General features: G+C 56.2%; 1 protein-coding gene across 4 annotated transcripts in view; it reads left to right on the forward strand.

Moving 5' to 3' along the window:
• The window catches only part of ARSG (arylsulfatase G), a 39,274-nt gene extending 23,217 nt beyond the window's left edge, over nucleotides 1-16,057 (forward strand). For all 4 annotated transcript variants that reach the window (XM_079323486.1, XM_079323487.1, XM_079323485.1 and 1 more), the window contains exons 7-12: nucleotides 2,477-2,667; nucleotides 3,270-3,350; nucleotides 6,688-6,796; nucleotides 10,846-10,966; nucleotides 15,067-15,157; nucleotides 15,439-16,057. In XM_079323486.1, coding sequence (XP_079179612.1) covers nucleotides 2,477-2,667; nucleotides 3,270-3,350; nucleotides 6,688-6,796; nucleotides 10,846-10,966; nucleotides 15,067-15,157; nucleotides 15,439-15,758 — 913 coding nt within the window. In that variant the 3' untranslated portion in view covers nucleotides 15,759-16,057. The remainder of the gene's footprint in view (nucleotides 1-2,476; nucleotides 2,668-3,269; nucleotides 3,351-6,687; nucleotides 6,797-10,845; nucleotides 10,967-15,066; nucleotides 15,158-15,438) is intronic.
• The last annotated feature ends 84 nt before the right edge of the window (nucleotides 16,058-16,141 follow it).

The raw sequence follows: 16,141 nt of genomic DNA on the forward strand, positions 1-16,141 counted from the left end.
CTGCTTTGCATCGCGCTGGTGCGGTGCCATGGGAGATGGGTGTTGGTCAGATTTGGGTTGTCCGTGGCTTGATGAGACATTGAGGCTCTCCTGGTGTCCTCTAAAGGGATCGTGTGTTTGTAAAACCATCGTTTTGAGCGAAGTCAAAGCGTTTCGAGTGGGGCTGTGCCTCCTTCCTGAGGATGTCAAGGCTGGAGGGAGGCAAGCATGGGTCTGTGCATCCCTGCATCCCCTCGGGCGAGGTGGCAATGGGTGTGAAGTGCTGGCAGGGACTGTAAACAGGCGCTGAATGATGCTCAGGGTGGGACTACAACAGCACCCAGAGGTGTTTGAACGTGCCCCGAGAGTGAGATTTGATCCATTTTGAGGACAAAGCCCTCGGAGATCGCCGGGCTTCGGGATCTGCCTCCCCCAGGCTCACAGCACAGGAGGAGGACAAACAGGGTGTGTTTGTCCCCGAGGAGCAAAGTGGCTCCTCCGAATGACGCCCCCGAGCCCTGCTGACGGGTTGTGTAATTTTAATCCCCATTATTGGCGGATTAAGAGCTGTGACTTTGCAAAATGCCTCCCTGCAGAGTGAGGAGAGGAAGCGCTGCCGGGCAGCCCTGTCTGAGCGCATCCCCTCCCGCATCCCGGGATAACGCGGGGAAAGGCGGGTCCTTGGGGTGAGGTTTGTGTAACAGAGGTGAATGAACCTTACCTTGGCCTAAGGCTTGTGTAACAGAGCGCTGGGCAGGGAGCAGCACGTGGGGAAATGGTTCTTTATAAACCTGCGAGCTGTAGTTTATCCCTTTGGGTACCGAGGATTGGCTATGGGGGGGTTTGGGATGCTGAGGGTACCCAGGCTCTGGGCTGTGGGGCAGCAGAAATCCCTTCTCCTGCCAAAACCCCAGCCCTTGGGGCTGCCAGGATGCCCTGTGGCTGTGAAACCAAGTGTGTAAGCTCCGGGTTAATAGGAAAAACCTTTAAGTTCCCAGAAGTGTTTTGGGGTTATCTGCGTTCATGGAGAACAGGATTAAGCAGGTGCCTGCCTTTTCTCCCCTTCCCTTTGATGGCTTATTCCAGTTTTCCCTTGCCTGACTCATTCATTACAGGGCAACAAAAGAACACAGGATTTGCCATCTCGATGTTTTTTTAACCAGTCAAGGTTGAGCAATTTGTGACAGTGAGACGTGGCACTGCTCGAGCAGAAGCGAGCGTGGGAGCAAAAGTCAGGGACTCCTGTCTTCAGTTATTGATTAAACGTTTGCTCGATCTCCAGGACAATCCCGAGGTGTCTGTGTGGCAAAGGAGAGGGATATTCAGCTGAGCATCACAGCCACGAGTCCCTCTGGGTGCCAGAGTGATGCTCCCAGGTGGCAGGAGAGCCAGGGCAAGCAGCTTCCCCTGCTGCAGAGGCTGGGGCATCCCATGGCAAGAGGTCTCACAGCAGCAGTTTGCAAGGGGCACAGGAGCTCTCCTGACCCCCACGTCCTGCAGGGACAGGCAGGGTGCCAGGGAGGGGATGCAGCAGCTCCAGGCAGATTGGGCTTTACTCATTTTGCCCCCCAGGTGGGGACAGGCAGAGGAAGGAAGTGCCAAACTCAGGCTGGAAGGGCTGTGAGAGCTGCAGGAGCCGGCGCGTGGACACAGCCCCGGGATCCGGCCCCTCCCCGCTGCTGGCCATCCCACCCTTCCCCTCCGAGCTCCCTGAGGAAGAGCAGGCCTCATGGAGCAGATAAATATAGCTGTAAACAAGCAAACAGGACGTGTCCTGTGATGATTTAGGAGCGCACGGCGGCGGGGCAGCGCTGGGCTGGGTGGCACTGCCAGGCTGTGCTCAGGCTGTGCCCAGGCTGTGACCAGGCTGTGCTCAGGCTGTGCCCAGGCTGTGCCCAGGCTGTGCTCAGGCTGTCCCCAGGCTGTGCCCAGGCTGTGCCCAGGCTGTGCCTAGGTTGTGCTCAGGCTGTGCTCAGGCTGTGCTCAGGCTGTGCCCAGGCTGTGCCCAGGCTGTGCTCAGGTTGTGCCCAGGCTGTGCCTAGGTTGTGCCCAGGCTGTGCCTAGGTTGTGCTCAGGCTGCTCTGGGTGACCTGGGGTGGCCTGTGGTGCCCTGTGGTGGCCCATCTTCTGCCCACAGCACCAGTGAAGCCAGGCACTTGCTGAGGAGGGGGACAAAGGGCCAAAATGGGCTCCCTGAGAGAAGAGAGGGAGGTGTGTGGGTGCACCAGCGTGGGGTGTTTGGCTGCTGGAGATGGAGGAAGGGGCAAATTGATCCTAAAGGGGATTGACAATGGGGAGAGGTTAAAGCAGGAGCAAAGGAGAAGCTCAGCCAAGCTTCCTCCCTGTCAGGAGGGGGTTTGTACCCCAAGAGCTGTGGCCTTGGGGGAAAAACAGGAGTGGAATGGCCACTGGTTTGTGTCCCCAGGCTCACCACCCCAATGCTCTCCTGCCACTGCCCTCCCCTGGAGGCTGAACACTCTCTCTGTCCCCTGTGCAGTGACAGTGGACGTCCCTTCTTCCTCTACCTGGCCCTGGCCCATATGCACGTCCCACTGATCCCCCCGGTGCCCCCTGCTCCGGGCAGGGGTGTCTATGGAGCCTCCCTGGGCGAGATGGATGCGCTGGTGGGACGGATCAAGGAGGTGGCTGACAGCCTCGGGAAGGGCAGCACGCTGCTGTGGTTCACAGGTACTGCAGGAACACGGGCTGGGGATGGCACTGGGGACAGCACCTGGGGGGGAGGCAGGACAGTGTTTGTCCCCTGCCCTCGATGTGTCCCCTGCCCTCGATGTGTCCCCTGCCCTCGATGCTCCCATTGCTCTGTGGATGGGGAGTGGTCCCAGCCTGGGCACAGGGGTCCCAGGCTGCTGTGGCCACTCAGCTGGGTGCCCAGCCTGCCACCCCCCTCTGGCTACAGGGCTGAAGTGACTAATTAAACCACAAATCCTCATTCGTTAAGAAGTCCAAATCCGCTCTCTGCGCTGAGCAGCCTCCCTAATGAGGACGTCTTGCTCCTGATGACAGGAACCGCTCATTAACACCCAAAGCTGGTGGCACTGTGCCCCCCCTGCCCTGCCCTGGCCCCTCTCCAGCCCCTCACCCTGTGCTCAGCTGCTGCAAACAAACTGCTAAAAACCAAACCCCATCACCCAGCTGCTCTCTCCTGTGGGGACACATCACAGGGGTGGCAAACAGGGATGGAAGAGTCTCCTGTCCTCACCTAGCCCCTGCTGTGGAGGTGTCCCCTGCGTCCCTGGTGTCTCTCATGGGGACATTTCTTTCTCTTGCAGGTGACAATGGCCCCTGGGCACAGAAGTGTGAGCTGGCAGGGCGCCTGGGGCCATTCGTGGGTGCCTGGCAGAGGCAGCGAGGTAACCTGGCAGCGTGGGGGGCTCGGGGGGGGCTGCTCCACAAACCCCTTCACTGCCCACCCGGGGGGCACGGGCAGCATTCCACACCCCCAGCCTTTCCCTGGCTGCTGCCCTGCCCTTGAGCACACCCCAGCGCTGTTCTTCTCTTCCAAGCAATCCAGTTTCCCCCAAAACTGCTGCGAGGGTGGGCTGGGGTCTCCATTACCCGGGAGCTTGGGGTGATTGTGCTGATTTGGAGATGGGATGCTGCTATCTGCCCCATCGGGGGCTCACAGCCCCCAGCCCCATCCTGCCCAGAACAGAGCACCCACCACCCTCCCCGCACCCCAGGACTTCGCTTTTCTTTCTCTCCACCGTTTTTTGTTGGTTTTTTGTTGTTGTTGGGGTTTTTTTTTACGCTCTTTCCTCCTTTTCCGGCCAAGCCATCTGCTCGGTGGGTTTGTTTCGGCCGGGGCAGCCAGAAACATTCATGAGTCAGGCATTTCCACTTCTGCTTGTATTACGCGGTGTTAACGTGCCAGGCTCAGCACGGAGGGGCTTCCTTCTCTTGCTGACCCCCCTGTGACCCTTCCCTGGGCAAACTGCTGCCTCTGCCCCATCCCCAGAGCCCTCCCTGCCCCCGGCTCCGCGTGGAATCGTAACCTTAATTTTCTAGTAAACAAACCCCGCTGACGGCCCCGGGTTGTTGCTCTTGAGCAACCCACGGTCACAAGCCCGAGCAGCTGGTACAGAAACTGCGTTCGGGAACAGGGCGAGCAAAACACAGCCCCTTCCCATTCCCTGGCTGCCCTGCAGAGGAGCTGGGGCTGGCAGAGAGCTGCGAGCTGGCTGTAAACACCGGGCTAATTCGGAAATCCCTCGGCTGCTGGCTGCACGGATGTTTGCAGAGCCGGCCCGGGCTGCTGCCGGCTGGGCTGGCGCTGCCCTGGGATGCTCAGCCCTGCCAGCCCGGGGGGATTGTTCCCTGGCAGGGAAAAAACCCCAAAAGTGGCAGGGCAGGGCAAGACAGGCTGCCCCCGGACCTATTTATTTCCATATGTTTCTATATGTTTCTATATATCCCCATAAGTCTCTATATATTTCTATTTGTTTCTATGTTTCTACATATTCCTATATGTCCCTATAAGTCTCTATATGTTTCTATGTTTCTATATATCCCTATGTCTCTATATGTTTCTACATATTCCTATATGTCCCTATAAGTCTCTATTTGTTTCTATGTTTCTACATGTTCCTATATGTCCCTATAAGTCTCTATATGTTTCTATGTTTCTATATGTTCCTATAAGTCTCTATATATTTCTATTTGTTTCTATGTTCTACATGTTCCTATATGTCCTTATAAGTCTCTATATGTTTCTATTTGTTTCTATGTTTCTACATTTTCCTATATGTCCCTATGTTTCTATATGGTTCTAAATGGTTCTACGTGTTCCTATATGTTTCTACATATTTCTATATATTTCTAACATTTTTCTTTATTTTTCTATATGTTTATACACGTTTCTATATATTTCTAACATTTTTCTTTATCTTTCTATATGTTTATACATGTTTCTATATGTTTCTGTACGTTCTAACATGTTCCTATAGTTTTCTATATGTTTCTATGTTTCTCTATCTTTCTATATGTTTCCTGTAGCGTCATATTTCATTTTAGGGTCCCACCCTAAATTCCAGGAGCGTTCTCCACTGATTTCAGGTGGTCACTGGAGCTGGGGAAGAGCAGCATTATCTGTGTGTGCTGCCCCTTTCTCTGTGCTTCCCACAGCCCCACCCCAAAAACTCATCTCCCACCTCAAGAGTCCATCAAGGGGGGATACTGGGGGAGAGAGGAACATTTTGGGGAAGTGATGCTGAGCATGTTTTGGGGCAGGTTGGGGAAGTTCCAGACCTGGTGTCCCTGTGCTGAGGACCTGCTGTGTGTGTGGTGGGACCAAGGTTTTCATCCCACCACGGGAATGCACAGTTCAGCTTTCCTGGAAAGCCTGGAAAGTCCCCACAGCAGCAGGGCTGCATCATCCCCACTCTGGAGAAAATTCCCTGGTTGGGTTTGGGTGTTTCAGCCCTGTTTACTTCCCAAAGTGTTAATGTGACCTCATCCCCTGACTGCTCTGACCTGACCAGCCAGAGGTGCTGGGGTGGCTTGGTCAGGAAATATCCCTCTGATGTCCTTCCAGAGACCCCTGACCACGCATGGAAAAACCCTGGATGTGCATCCAGGAAGCTGAGCTTTTTAATATACATGCAGAGATGGAGATTGATAATAATTGCTGTGATTTCCTGGGGTGTCTGAGGGGAAACACCAAAATTTTGGGGAGGAATTGGAGAGAATGTGGATGTGCTTGGTTTGTTCCAGGGTCAGAAACCTTTTCCCTGTGGCACCTAGTCCTTGTGGCACCTGTGCCATTTGTGTCCCTGAGGGTGCAGCAGCATTGTTTGGGGCATGGATCAGCCAGTGGCATCAGGCAGTGACTCTGGAGAGGCTGGGGATGGGCTGGGGACAGGCTGGGGACAGGCTGGGGACAGCCAGGGACTCTCTTGGCTGTGCCCCGAGGAAATGGCTCGGGGCGAGTGCCGTTGCCATGTGCACGCTGAAAGGCAGCGCACAAAAGCTGCTCCTGGGAAGTTTGCTCGGTGAATCGAGTTGGGATTTTCTCTTTGCCCCATTCCCAGCCCCTTCCCCCTCCAGCTGCCTGGGGCCCTTTGGGCTGCAGCCAAGGCAGAGGCTCTCCAACACCCTTCCAGCCTTTTTGCTGCCTGGTGTTCCCATTTCGGGGTTCAGCACCCCAATTTTGGTGCCCAGCACCCCAGTCCCAGTGCTCTGCACTCCTTCCCTGTGCATCTCAAATCCAAGGGCAGAGCAGGCAAGCTTTGGGTGCTGACAGGGAAAGGATGGATCAGGTTCATTAGCTGGCAGGAGGGTTATTAGCAGGATGGGATTTTTAATGAGGCAGGTTTCCAGTGGGTGGGGAGGGGGGGGCTGTTGGTGCTGAGCCCTGCAGAGGACAGAAGCCCCTGGAATAAATTCCTACATTTCCTGCCTGCTCCATTCTCTCACCTGGCATCAAAAGTGGATGGAAATGCAATGGCTCTGGCAGCTACTGCATTTCTCATCACTCACTGGAGCAGAGAAACACAAAGCAGTGCCCAGCTGAGACCCCTTTCTTTTCCCTTTCCCTTTGAAAAACTCCTGTAGTTCTCCCTTCCCTGGCCCAGTGAAACCCTCCTCCTTTGGGGTAATTCACACCATCGCTGCCTCTGAACAGGGAAACTCGGGGCTCAGGAGGTTTTCCAGGATCAGCAGGATGCTGAGCACTGCCCTGTTCTCCTGCAGGTGGGAGCTCAGCAAAGCAAACCACCTGGGAAGGAGGGCACAGGGTGCCAGCCCTGGTGTACTGGCCTGGCCGTGTCCCTGCTGGCAGGACGAGCCACGCTCTGCTCAGGTGAGAGCCCCTCGGGGAGGATCCCCATCACCTGGGTTTTGGCAGCAGCAGCTGCCTGCCCTGCTTCTTCCCTGCCTTGTGCCAGACTGTGCTTTTGTCCCCTCCCGAGCCTTCCTGCTTCAGCGGAGAGGAGTGAAAGGGCTTTTTGTGAGCGGGAGGGCTGGCGCCCGCAGCCCCGCTCCGCGTGCTCCCGGCCGCCGCGGCCAAGGGCCTCCCGATAATTACAAGATGACCATGTTCTCTCTCCCCAGCGAGGAGCAGGCTCAGGCTTTGTGGTCTGTGGATGGCTTTATGTGGAGGAGGGTGCGGTTGTGAGGAGGGACAGTGCTGGCAATCCCTGCAGGATGCGGCGGCAGGAGGGCGAGGGCTGCTGCCCCCGTGCCTGTCCTGCTGGGGAGGGCAGCAGGAGGGCTGGGCTGCCCCTCTCCCGCAGTGTTTGCACCCCCTCATCGGCAGCCTGCACCTCTCCTTCCAGCCCTGCTTGGAGGCAGGTGTGGGGCACAGCCCGGGGCAGTGCAGGGGGAATGTCCCCGTTCATCCCTGATGGATCCCCATGATGGGGTTTGGGGGGTCACTGGGCATTGGAATGTCCTGTCCCTGCTCATCCCTGATGGATCCCCACTGATGGGGTTTTGGGGTCACTGGGCATTGGAATGTCCTGTCCCCGCTCATCCCTGATGGATCCCCATGATGGGGTTTGGGGGGTCACTGGGCATTGGAATGTCCTGTCCCTGCTCATCCCTGATGGATGCCCACAGTTCTGGGGGTCAGGCTGGTGGGGTTTGGGGGTTACTGGGGCTGTCCTTTCCCTTTTCATCCCTGAAGCACACAGGGTGGTGGGGCTGGGGGGTTGCTGGGTGTTGGGAAAGAATGTCCCAGCTGCTGGGAGCAGGTCCTGACTGGTGGGCCCTGAGGCAGTGTTGGGTGTTTCCAAGGTCCATGAGATAAGCTGGAGACACTCACTCGTTCCACAGCCCGAGGGCAGCTCTGGGAGCTGGATTTTCTCAGGCAAGGGAAGGTTTGAGCCATGAGCTGAGTCACTGGTGTCTGGTGGAGGGGATGGGGAGCACGTAGCACCCCATGGTTTCACCTCCAAATCCTTGTCCTCCATGGGGCAGAGCTGCAGCAGCTGGGGCAGTGTTAGTGCCCATCCCATTCCCCTGTCCCTTTCTCCAAGCCCAGAAATTCTGATTATCTCCTCAAAGACCTTATCTCCTGCATTTCCCTGCTCCAGTCTGGCAGCTTGGACAGCTGGAAATCCAGCTGGAAGTCCAGCAGAGGCAGGTGCAGCACTCCAGGTGCTTGGAAAGTGGCTCTGTAGGTCCCCAGGAGTCACAGTGCAGCAGAAGTGGCACTGCCAGAGGTGGCACTGCCAGGGGCATGCCCAGCTGTGCAGGGTGATGCTCTGGCAGCAGGAAGGGGCATCCCCTCTTTGTGGGCAGCACAGAACCAGCCTGGGGGCATGAGCAAGGGATCATGCACAGGAAAGTGTCACCACTGAGGTGGGACAGGGGGTGTGGAGGGACACAGAGGGACCCACAGGACAGGTGGCTTTTCTCTGTGCCCCCAAAGACCAGCACATGCAACATTGCAACCCCCCATCTGCTGGGCAAGGAGCTGGGGAGGGAATGAGCTGTGTGTGCAGCACCCTGTGCACTCACATCCACCCTCAGCCCGGTGGGATTCCCGGGAAGAGCTGGGGAATGCCCTATCCCTCTGCAGGGATCTCCTCTTCCCCGGGGGAGGGAAACACCTGGCTGGGCACGGAGGTGCTGGAGCTGCTCACACCCAGGGTGAGTGAGGCTGAGCGTGCCCTGGGGCCAGGGAGCTGCAGCCAGCACAGGAACGCTGATGCCTCAGCACAGACCAGCACCTGCACGCTGGGCTCTGCACAAAACTGCCCTGCCTGCTTTTCTTAATTATGTTTAATTGTCAGAGCCACCCACTGCGCTCCTGCCCTTCCCTGCCCCAACCCGAAGTAGGGCATGGAAGAAGTAGGTCAGGAGGGTGGTGAAGGAGGAGATTGCACCATCCTGGCTGTGCTGGCACTGTGGGGCTGGGCGGGTTGGCTGAGCTGTGGGGTGTGGGGAGAGCTGCTGCAGCTGCCTGCAGCTGGCAGTGCCAGGCAGGGCAGAGCTCTGTGCCACATCCTGCCCAGGGTGCAGGGATGCTCAGTGCCAGGCAGGGCAATGCTCTGTGCCACATCCTGCCCAGGGTGCAGGGATGCTCAGTGCCAGGCAGGGCAATGCTCTGTGCCACATCCTGCCCAGGGTGCAGGGATGCTCAACACCAATTCAGGGCAGAGCTCTGTGCCACATCCATGCCCCAGCACCATGGCAGGGCACTGCTTGTGCCACATCCTGCCCAGGGTGCAGGGATGCTCAGTGCCAGGCAGGGCAATGCTCTGTGCCACATCCTGCAGGGCAGTGCTCCCACCACGTCCTGCTGGGGTTCAGGATGCCCATTGTCCCACAGGCAGGAGCTGCTGTCCCTGGGCACTGCCAGGCTCTTTTCCCTTGGTGCTCAGGCAGCTGCAGGATGCTGGAGTGGCTTTGTGTGCTAAATCTCTCTTGGCCAGCTGGCAGTCTGGCTTTCCCTGAAGTGTGAGTTCCCCATGTGGCTCCCAGGATGTGCCCACTGTTAGGACCTTTGCTTTGATGCCAACTTTGACCAAAATCCTATTTTATGTGCCTTTTTACCATGAGTTACACCTGCCCATGGCTGGGGAAAATCTTCAGCCACCTCTGCCCTCCATCATGCTGTTCTCCCAGCCCAGAGGTCCCATCCCCAGGGTCAGGGAGCATGGACCTGCATTGGGATGGGAGCTGGATCCTGGGCTGCTGGCACCCATGGACAGGGGCAGCTGCCCAGGGGAGCTGCTGTTCTGGGGGGCTGTGCTCTGCCCCCAGCCACGTTCCTGCAGGGATTGCAGTACAGAGCCAGGATTTTTTTGGGTGCCTCCCAGCCAGCCTGGCCGTGGGGCTGTCTCAGTGAGCACTGCTGCTCACAGCAGTGTTTGTTCTTATTTGTTCTCTCTGTCTCTTAGCAGCTGAATTAAAACTCGTTCAGTGGGAGAACTGGGGGCTGTTAAGCCCAGGGCTCTTTCCTCTCTCTGCTCACACAGCTGCCACCAGGCAGGGACAGGACGGTGGTGGTGGCAGAGCTGTGGTGACAAGGTGACAGTGGCAGCACCCTGGTGACCCCAATTCCTGGTGCTTTTGCCTCCTGTACCATTTTCCTTGCCCCAGCCAAGCCCTCTGAGCTGCTGGCACGGGGCTTTTGTGGCCAGAGGGGCGTGGGTTGAGTGCTGCAGCAGTGCCAGCTGTGCCACAGCCTGTCCCCAAGGGCAGTGCTGTGATGTGTCACTTGGCCACGCTGATGTCCTGCTGCCCCCTGGACATCCTGGTGTAGGTGCTTCCCTTTAGAGGTGTGGGATCACCTTGTGGCTGCATCTCTGAGGGAGGGATGCTGTTGGTGGCACGGGGGCACCAGGCACTTGTGTCCCACAGGATGTGGAGGGTGAGGGAGCTGTGAGCAGGATCCCACTGGAGTGAGTCTGGACCCCTCTGGGACACATGGAAGAGGCTGGGAAGGGCTGGGAGTGGGGCTGGGTGATCCCCATTCCATCTCCAGCTCTTCACACCCCAAGGATGTGCAGCTGGGGACAGCCAGGGTCCCAGGCAGCAGCTGGGGGAGCAGGGACTGTCCCTGTCTGCATCCCCAGGGAGCCAGGGGGGGTCACCTGCCCCAGTGCCACACTGCATTTCCTGGGGCACCAGGAGGTGCTGGCACTGGCCTGAAACCCCTGGGCTGGCACTTTCTGCAGAGGGCACTGCCCTGCTGCCTTCCTGGGGTTCAGAGGGGCTGCCCTGCTCCCCCCATGCCCCTGCCCCAGGGAGAGGCAGGTCCTGACTGAGTCTGAGCCCCTCTTGCCAGGGCCAGAGCTGGTTCAGCCTTTGGGATCCTCTTGAGAGGGGTGTGGGGTGCAGGTGAGGATGGGGACACCCTGCAGGGATCCTTGCTGTGACCAGTGTCCCCTCTTTCCCCAGCACCCTGGACATCTTCCCCACGCTGCTGGGCCTGGCTGGGGCAGCTCTGCCCCCAAACAGACACTTTGATGGCTTGGATGTGTCCCCAGTTCTCTTTGGCTGGTCGGACGTGGGGCACAAGGTAAGGCAGAGCCACCCCCTCCTGACAGCAGGAGCTGAAACAGGGGAGTGGGGCTGGAAAAGGGCTCAGATTTGGGATGTGCAGAGCCTGGGGATGTGCAGGATCTGGGGATGTGCAGGATCTGGGGATGTGCAGAGCCTGGGGATGTGCAGGATCTGGGGATGTGCAGGATCTGGGGATGTGCAGAGCCTGGGGAGTCCCAGCCCCCCTGGCCTGGAGGAGGGGGACAGCTGGAGATGGCCAGGTGCTGTGCCAGGCCAGGTTTGGGATATCAGGGTGAAAGGTTTTGGGTTCCTGAAGGTTGTTCTGTGCCTTGATCACAAATGTGGGATTAGGGGTGGAAATGCCTGTGCCCTTCCTGTGTGCCTCAGGGTGTGCCTGTGATCCAGGGACACCAGCCTGGGGTGCTCAGGAGCCCAGCACCTTTCTGATCCCAAAAGGGACATCAGTGTGGGGAAGGGGAGCTCAAACCTGGTTACACCATTTATTTATCACAGCAGAGACATAACCAACCCCTCCTTCCCCCAGCTCCAGGGTGACAAGGTCCCATTGGGGCAGCCCACCCCTTATCCCACAGCTCTGTGCAAGCTGGCAGCTCCTTTCACCCCAAAAAACACAGTTTGCAGGACAAGCAGAGTTTATCCACATTTATCGTGGAGTTGCACGAGATTTTTGCAGAAACAACAACAAAAAACAAACAAAAAAAAAAAAAAAAAAAAAAAAAAAGAGAGAGGGAGAAAGAATTGGCTTTACTAGCAGTCCCATGGATAAATCCTGATTTTGCTTTTAAAGTCCACCCTCCTGCAGGCACCACGAGCCAGCTCCCAGCGGGATCTTGGATTTTCTCTCAGTGTCCATCAGGGGTTTGGTATTTGCTTTGTATTTATGGAACCCTCTGCTGAACTGGGAGACAGAGCAGGGAAATGATGGGATGTGGCCAGCTCTGCTCTGCTCCTCAGATTAACCCTGCTCTGCACAGCTGTGCTGGGAGCAGGGCATGGGGCTGCTGGCAGCCATGGGGTTTTGGGAATGATGGTTTTTTGGGGAATGATGGTTTTTTGGGAATGATGGTTTTATGGGATCAATGTTTTGCTGGGAATTATGGGTTTTTTTGGGATTGATGGTTTGCTGGAAGCAATGGTTTGCTGGGATCAATGGTTTGCTGGGAATGATGGCTTTTTTGGGAATGATGGTTTTTTGGGAATGATGGTTTTCTTGGGAATGATGGTTTTCTGGGATCAATGTTTTGCTGGGAATTATGGATTTTTTTGGGATTGATGGTTTGCAGGCAGCAATGGTTTGCTGGGATCAATGGTTTGCTGGGAATTATGGTTTTTTTGGGAATGGTGGTTTGCTGGGAATGGTGTTTTTTTAGGAATGATGTATTTTTTGGGGTTTTTTTTTTGGTTTTTTTTGGTTTTTTTTTTTTTTTTTGGGATGATGGTTTGCTGGGGGTCAGGGTGCAGCCATTCCTGTGGGTTTCCCCCCAAGGGTGGGATTGCACTGCCATGGGGTGAGGTGACCTTGGAGGGGACCCACAGCCCCTGGGTGATGGGGAGCAGCTGTGTCCCCCCTCCCTCCCCTCCTGGCTCCTGCAGCAGCCTGCAGTGACCCCTGTGCAGGGTTTCCTTTGGCACAAATCCTCCTGAAAGCAGCTCCTTCTCTCACTCCAATGCCCAATTTCCACACTTCCCTAATTGGGGTGGCTGGAGCTCCCAGTGTCCCAGCCTGGGTGACACTGTCCCAGTGTCCCAGCCTGGCACTGGCACACACAGGGACAGGGCTGGGGTGACACCAAGGTCCTGCTCAGAGTGAGGGCTGTTGGCAGCAAAAATAAACCACATCCTCCAAGGAGCACCCAGGGTAGCAGGGGCAGTAAATCCCTCTGTCCATCAGCTGCATGTGAACAGCCCACAGCACCAAGTTCAAGCAGTGAATTTTCAGGGGAGAAAAGGCTTTCCCCGCTCCTCCTTCTCTATTTTTTATTTATTAAAATAATAGCTATGGATTAATGGAAGAGTTCCAGATCTGGGAATGTTTCTTGAATCAAAACAAGCTCCTTAATTATACAGTAAATTATAACAGATTTGCTAAGTGTTGGGTTTTAAGAGGTTTAGGAACATGGCTGTTGGTAGGAAGGGAGGTTTGAGTGCCCTTGGCAGACTCCCAGCTGTTAAAGGTGCAGGCAAAGCTTTAAGGCTGGAGACAGATGAATTGGTTCAGTTTCTGCTCCCTTGGCTTCACAGGGCTTTGAATATTTGCTGATTCCTGCTGTGGAACCCTTTTATCTGCCCAAGGAGAGTCAGCAGAAGGGGACTCTCCAGCAGAGCTTCCTCCCTGCACCAAGCTCACACTGCACCACCTCTTCCACTTCACACCCTTCTTATTTTTCCCCAAAACACAAAGATCCAACCAAATTCCAAAATGTGATTTTTAAACAAATAATTTACCTTACATTGGAAGGCAAAAAGAAAGTGAGAACATTTGGAAATCACCCCCTATCCTGAATCTTGGCATTTCTTGAATGAGGATCCAATTAATCCCTCGAGGTAATGGCTACATCCAGGCCAGGCAGCATGGGATGGACACCTTTGGGTGGCTGGGATCTTTGGGATTCTCTGTGCCAGGAACTGTGGGATGGACATTTTGGGGTGCCCAGGGTGCCGCATTCTGGATAACATGGGATGGACATCTCTGGGTACCTGGAATTCTCTGTGCCAGGCAGTGTGGATGGATATCTAGGGGTGCCCAGGGTGCTCCATTCTGGATAACATGGGATGGACATCTCTGGGTGCCTGGAATTCTCTGTGCCAGGCACTTTGGGATGGACATTTAGGGGTGCCAGGGTGCTGCATTCTGGATAACATGGGATGGACATCTCTGGGTGCCTGGAATTCTCTGTGCCAGGCACTTTGGGTGGACATTTTGGGGTGTCCAGGTGCCTGGGATGCTCCCTGAGGTGCAGGGCACCTGCTCAGGCACTGCTGCTCTCATCAGCTGCGAGTGCTGTTACTAAACTTGGCTCTGCAGCTGCCTACAACTCCAGCAGATGTTTCTAATTTTTAGCACAGTGGAAATTTCTTGAATCACTTTTTAAACTCAAATCCCAGGGAGGAAACCTCAAGTGACTCATGCCTCAGAGAAGGCCTTGGCTCCACGGCAGATGTTATCGGAGCGAGGAGCTCTGCAGTGTCCAGCTCACTTGTCTGCTCACTCCCTGGTGCCAGGGCAGCCCTCCTTTGTGGATCCAGTGTCCTAAATACCAGAAGGGATTGACTGGGCACACCCTCCCCTCCTTGCCTTGCTGCTCAGCCCGTTGTTCCTGGCTGTTGTCAGGGAAGGGAGCCCTCGCCCAGCAGGGTGAGTCAGAGGGATGGAGGGATGTGGGAGTGATGTTCCAGCTCCTCACCTTCCCCTCTGCCTGCATGAGCTCACCCTCAGCTCGTGCTGCCTGCTGCCTCCAGCCTGGCTCCCTTGGATGTCCCCACTGCTGGCTGAGCTGGGAGCACCCAGCACCTGAGACCACCCTGGATCCCAAAAACTACACAGGCATTTATTCATAGGACAAAGTTTAGAGTGAAAAATGGCAGATTTAGATTGGATGTTAGGAAGAAATTCTTAATTTTAAAGGTGGGGAGGCCCTGGCACAGGTTATCCCAAGAATCTGTGGCTGCCCCATCCCTGGAAGTGTCCCAAGCCAGGCTGGATGGAGTTTGGAGCAATCTGGGATAGTGGAAACTATCCCTGCCCATGGCAGGGGTGGGACTGGATGCTCTTTGAGGTCCCTTCCAACCCAAACCATTCTGTGATTTTATGATAATCTGCCCTGCTCTGCTGAAAGCCCCAGAGCCTTTGTGATCCCTTCCTTGCCATAGAACTGGGAGGAAAATTCAGAGTCCTGCAGGACCAGGGGAGTCCAAGGGAGATGTTGGTTTTCCCTGGTTCCCTTTTGCCATCATCCCACCCTGCAGCAACCACAGCTCTGCTGTTTGCTCTGAGTCTGGAGCCTCAATGTGACCATGTTCAGGGGTGGGATGTGGGTTTCATGGAGCAGGCTGTCCCTGCCATGGGCTGACAGGAGTGGTTGTGTCCTGCTGCAGGTGCTGCTGCACCCCAACAGCGGCGCGGGCGGGACGGCGGGCGCGGTGGAGGCGCTGCGGCTGGCTCAGTACAAGGCCTTTTACACCACAGGTACAGAGTCCCTGACACGGGCTGCCAGGCTTAGGAGGAGATTCTGGAGTTCTTAGATCCCTGCAGATGCAGGTGAAAAGCAGCTCTGGTTAATTGAACCAAGAGCAGACCCAAGGATGTGCCAGCCTGTGTCTGCAGGATGGTGCTGCAGCCTGGGGTTGGTGTCAGCAACAGTGAGAGCTGGGATGGGGTGGGAATGGCCCATCCTGGGTGGGTGAGGAACACAGAGGTGATCCCTGGACCTGTGTGGCTGCAGGGCTTTTCTCCCATTTCCTCCCCAGGAGGAGCCATGGCCTGTGATGGCAGCACTGGGCCGGAGGAGCGCCACCAACCTCCCCTCATCTTCAACCTGGACCGTGACATCCAGGAGCAGGAGCCTCTGGATGTGGCATCCAGGGAGTACCAGGCAGTGCTGCCTGCCATCAGCAGGGTTTATGCCCAAGCTCTGCAGGACATTGCAGCAGACAATGTCTCAGTTGCAGATTATTCCCAGGACCCAGCTGCAATTCCCTGCTGCAACCTGCAGCACGTGGGCTGCCGCTGCCACGGGGTCACACAGGATCCCCACGTGGGAAGCAGAACACCAAGGCTTTGTCTTTAAGCAAATAATTGCTCAGGCTGCTCCTTTCCCAGGTGGGGTGTCTGTGAACTCCAGGCTGGAGGGGGCCATGGAGGGATGGAGGCTGTGGTTCCCTTTGCTCTGTGCTGGAGGAGGGAGGTGAGTTGGGTGTGGGTCTGGGGGAGCACACAGAGCTCCCCTTTGGACCCTGGGCATCTGGAAAGCTTTTTGTGGGGCTCTTCATCTGGGAAATAGACAGTTCTTGGATTAAAACTGCCTTCTGTGAGAGCTGGCTTTGGGAGAGGATTCCTCTGGGAAGTTTGCTTGGTTTTTGCTCTAAGAAGAAACCTTACAGGAGCAGCTGGTGGGAGCACAAGGCAGGGGAGGGTGGGCTCACAGCCCATGGCAATCAGCCCCTTGCTGCA

This window comes from Erithacus rubecula, assembly GCF_903797595.1.
Source record: "Erithacus rubecula genome assembly, chromosome: 20".
Lineage (NCBI taxonomy): Eukaryota > Metazoa > Chordata > Aves > Passeriformes > Muscicapidae > Erithacus > Erithacus rubecula.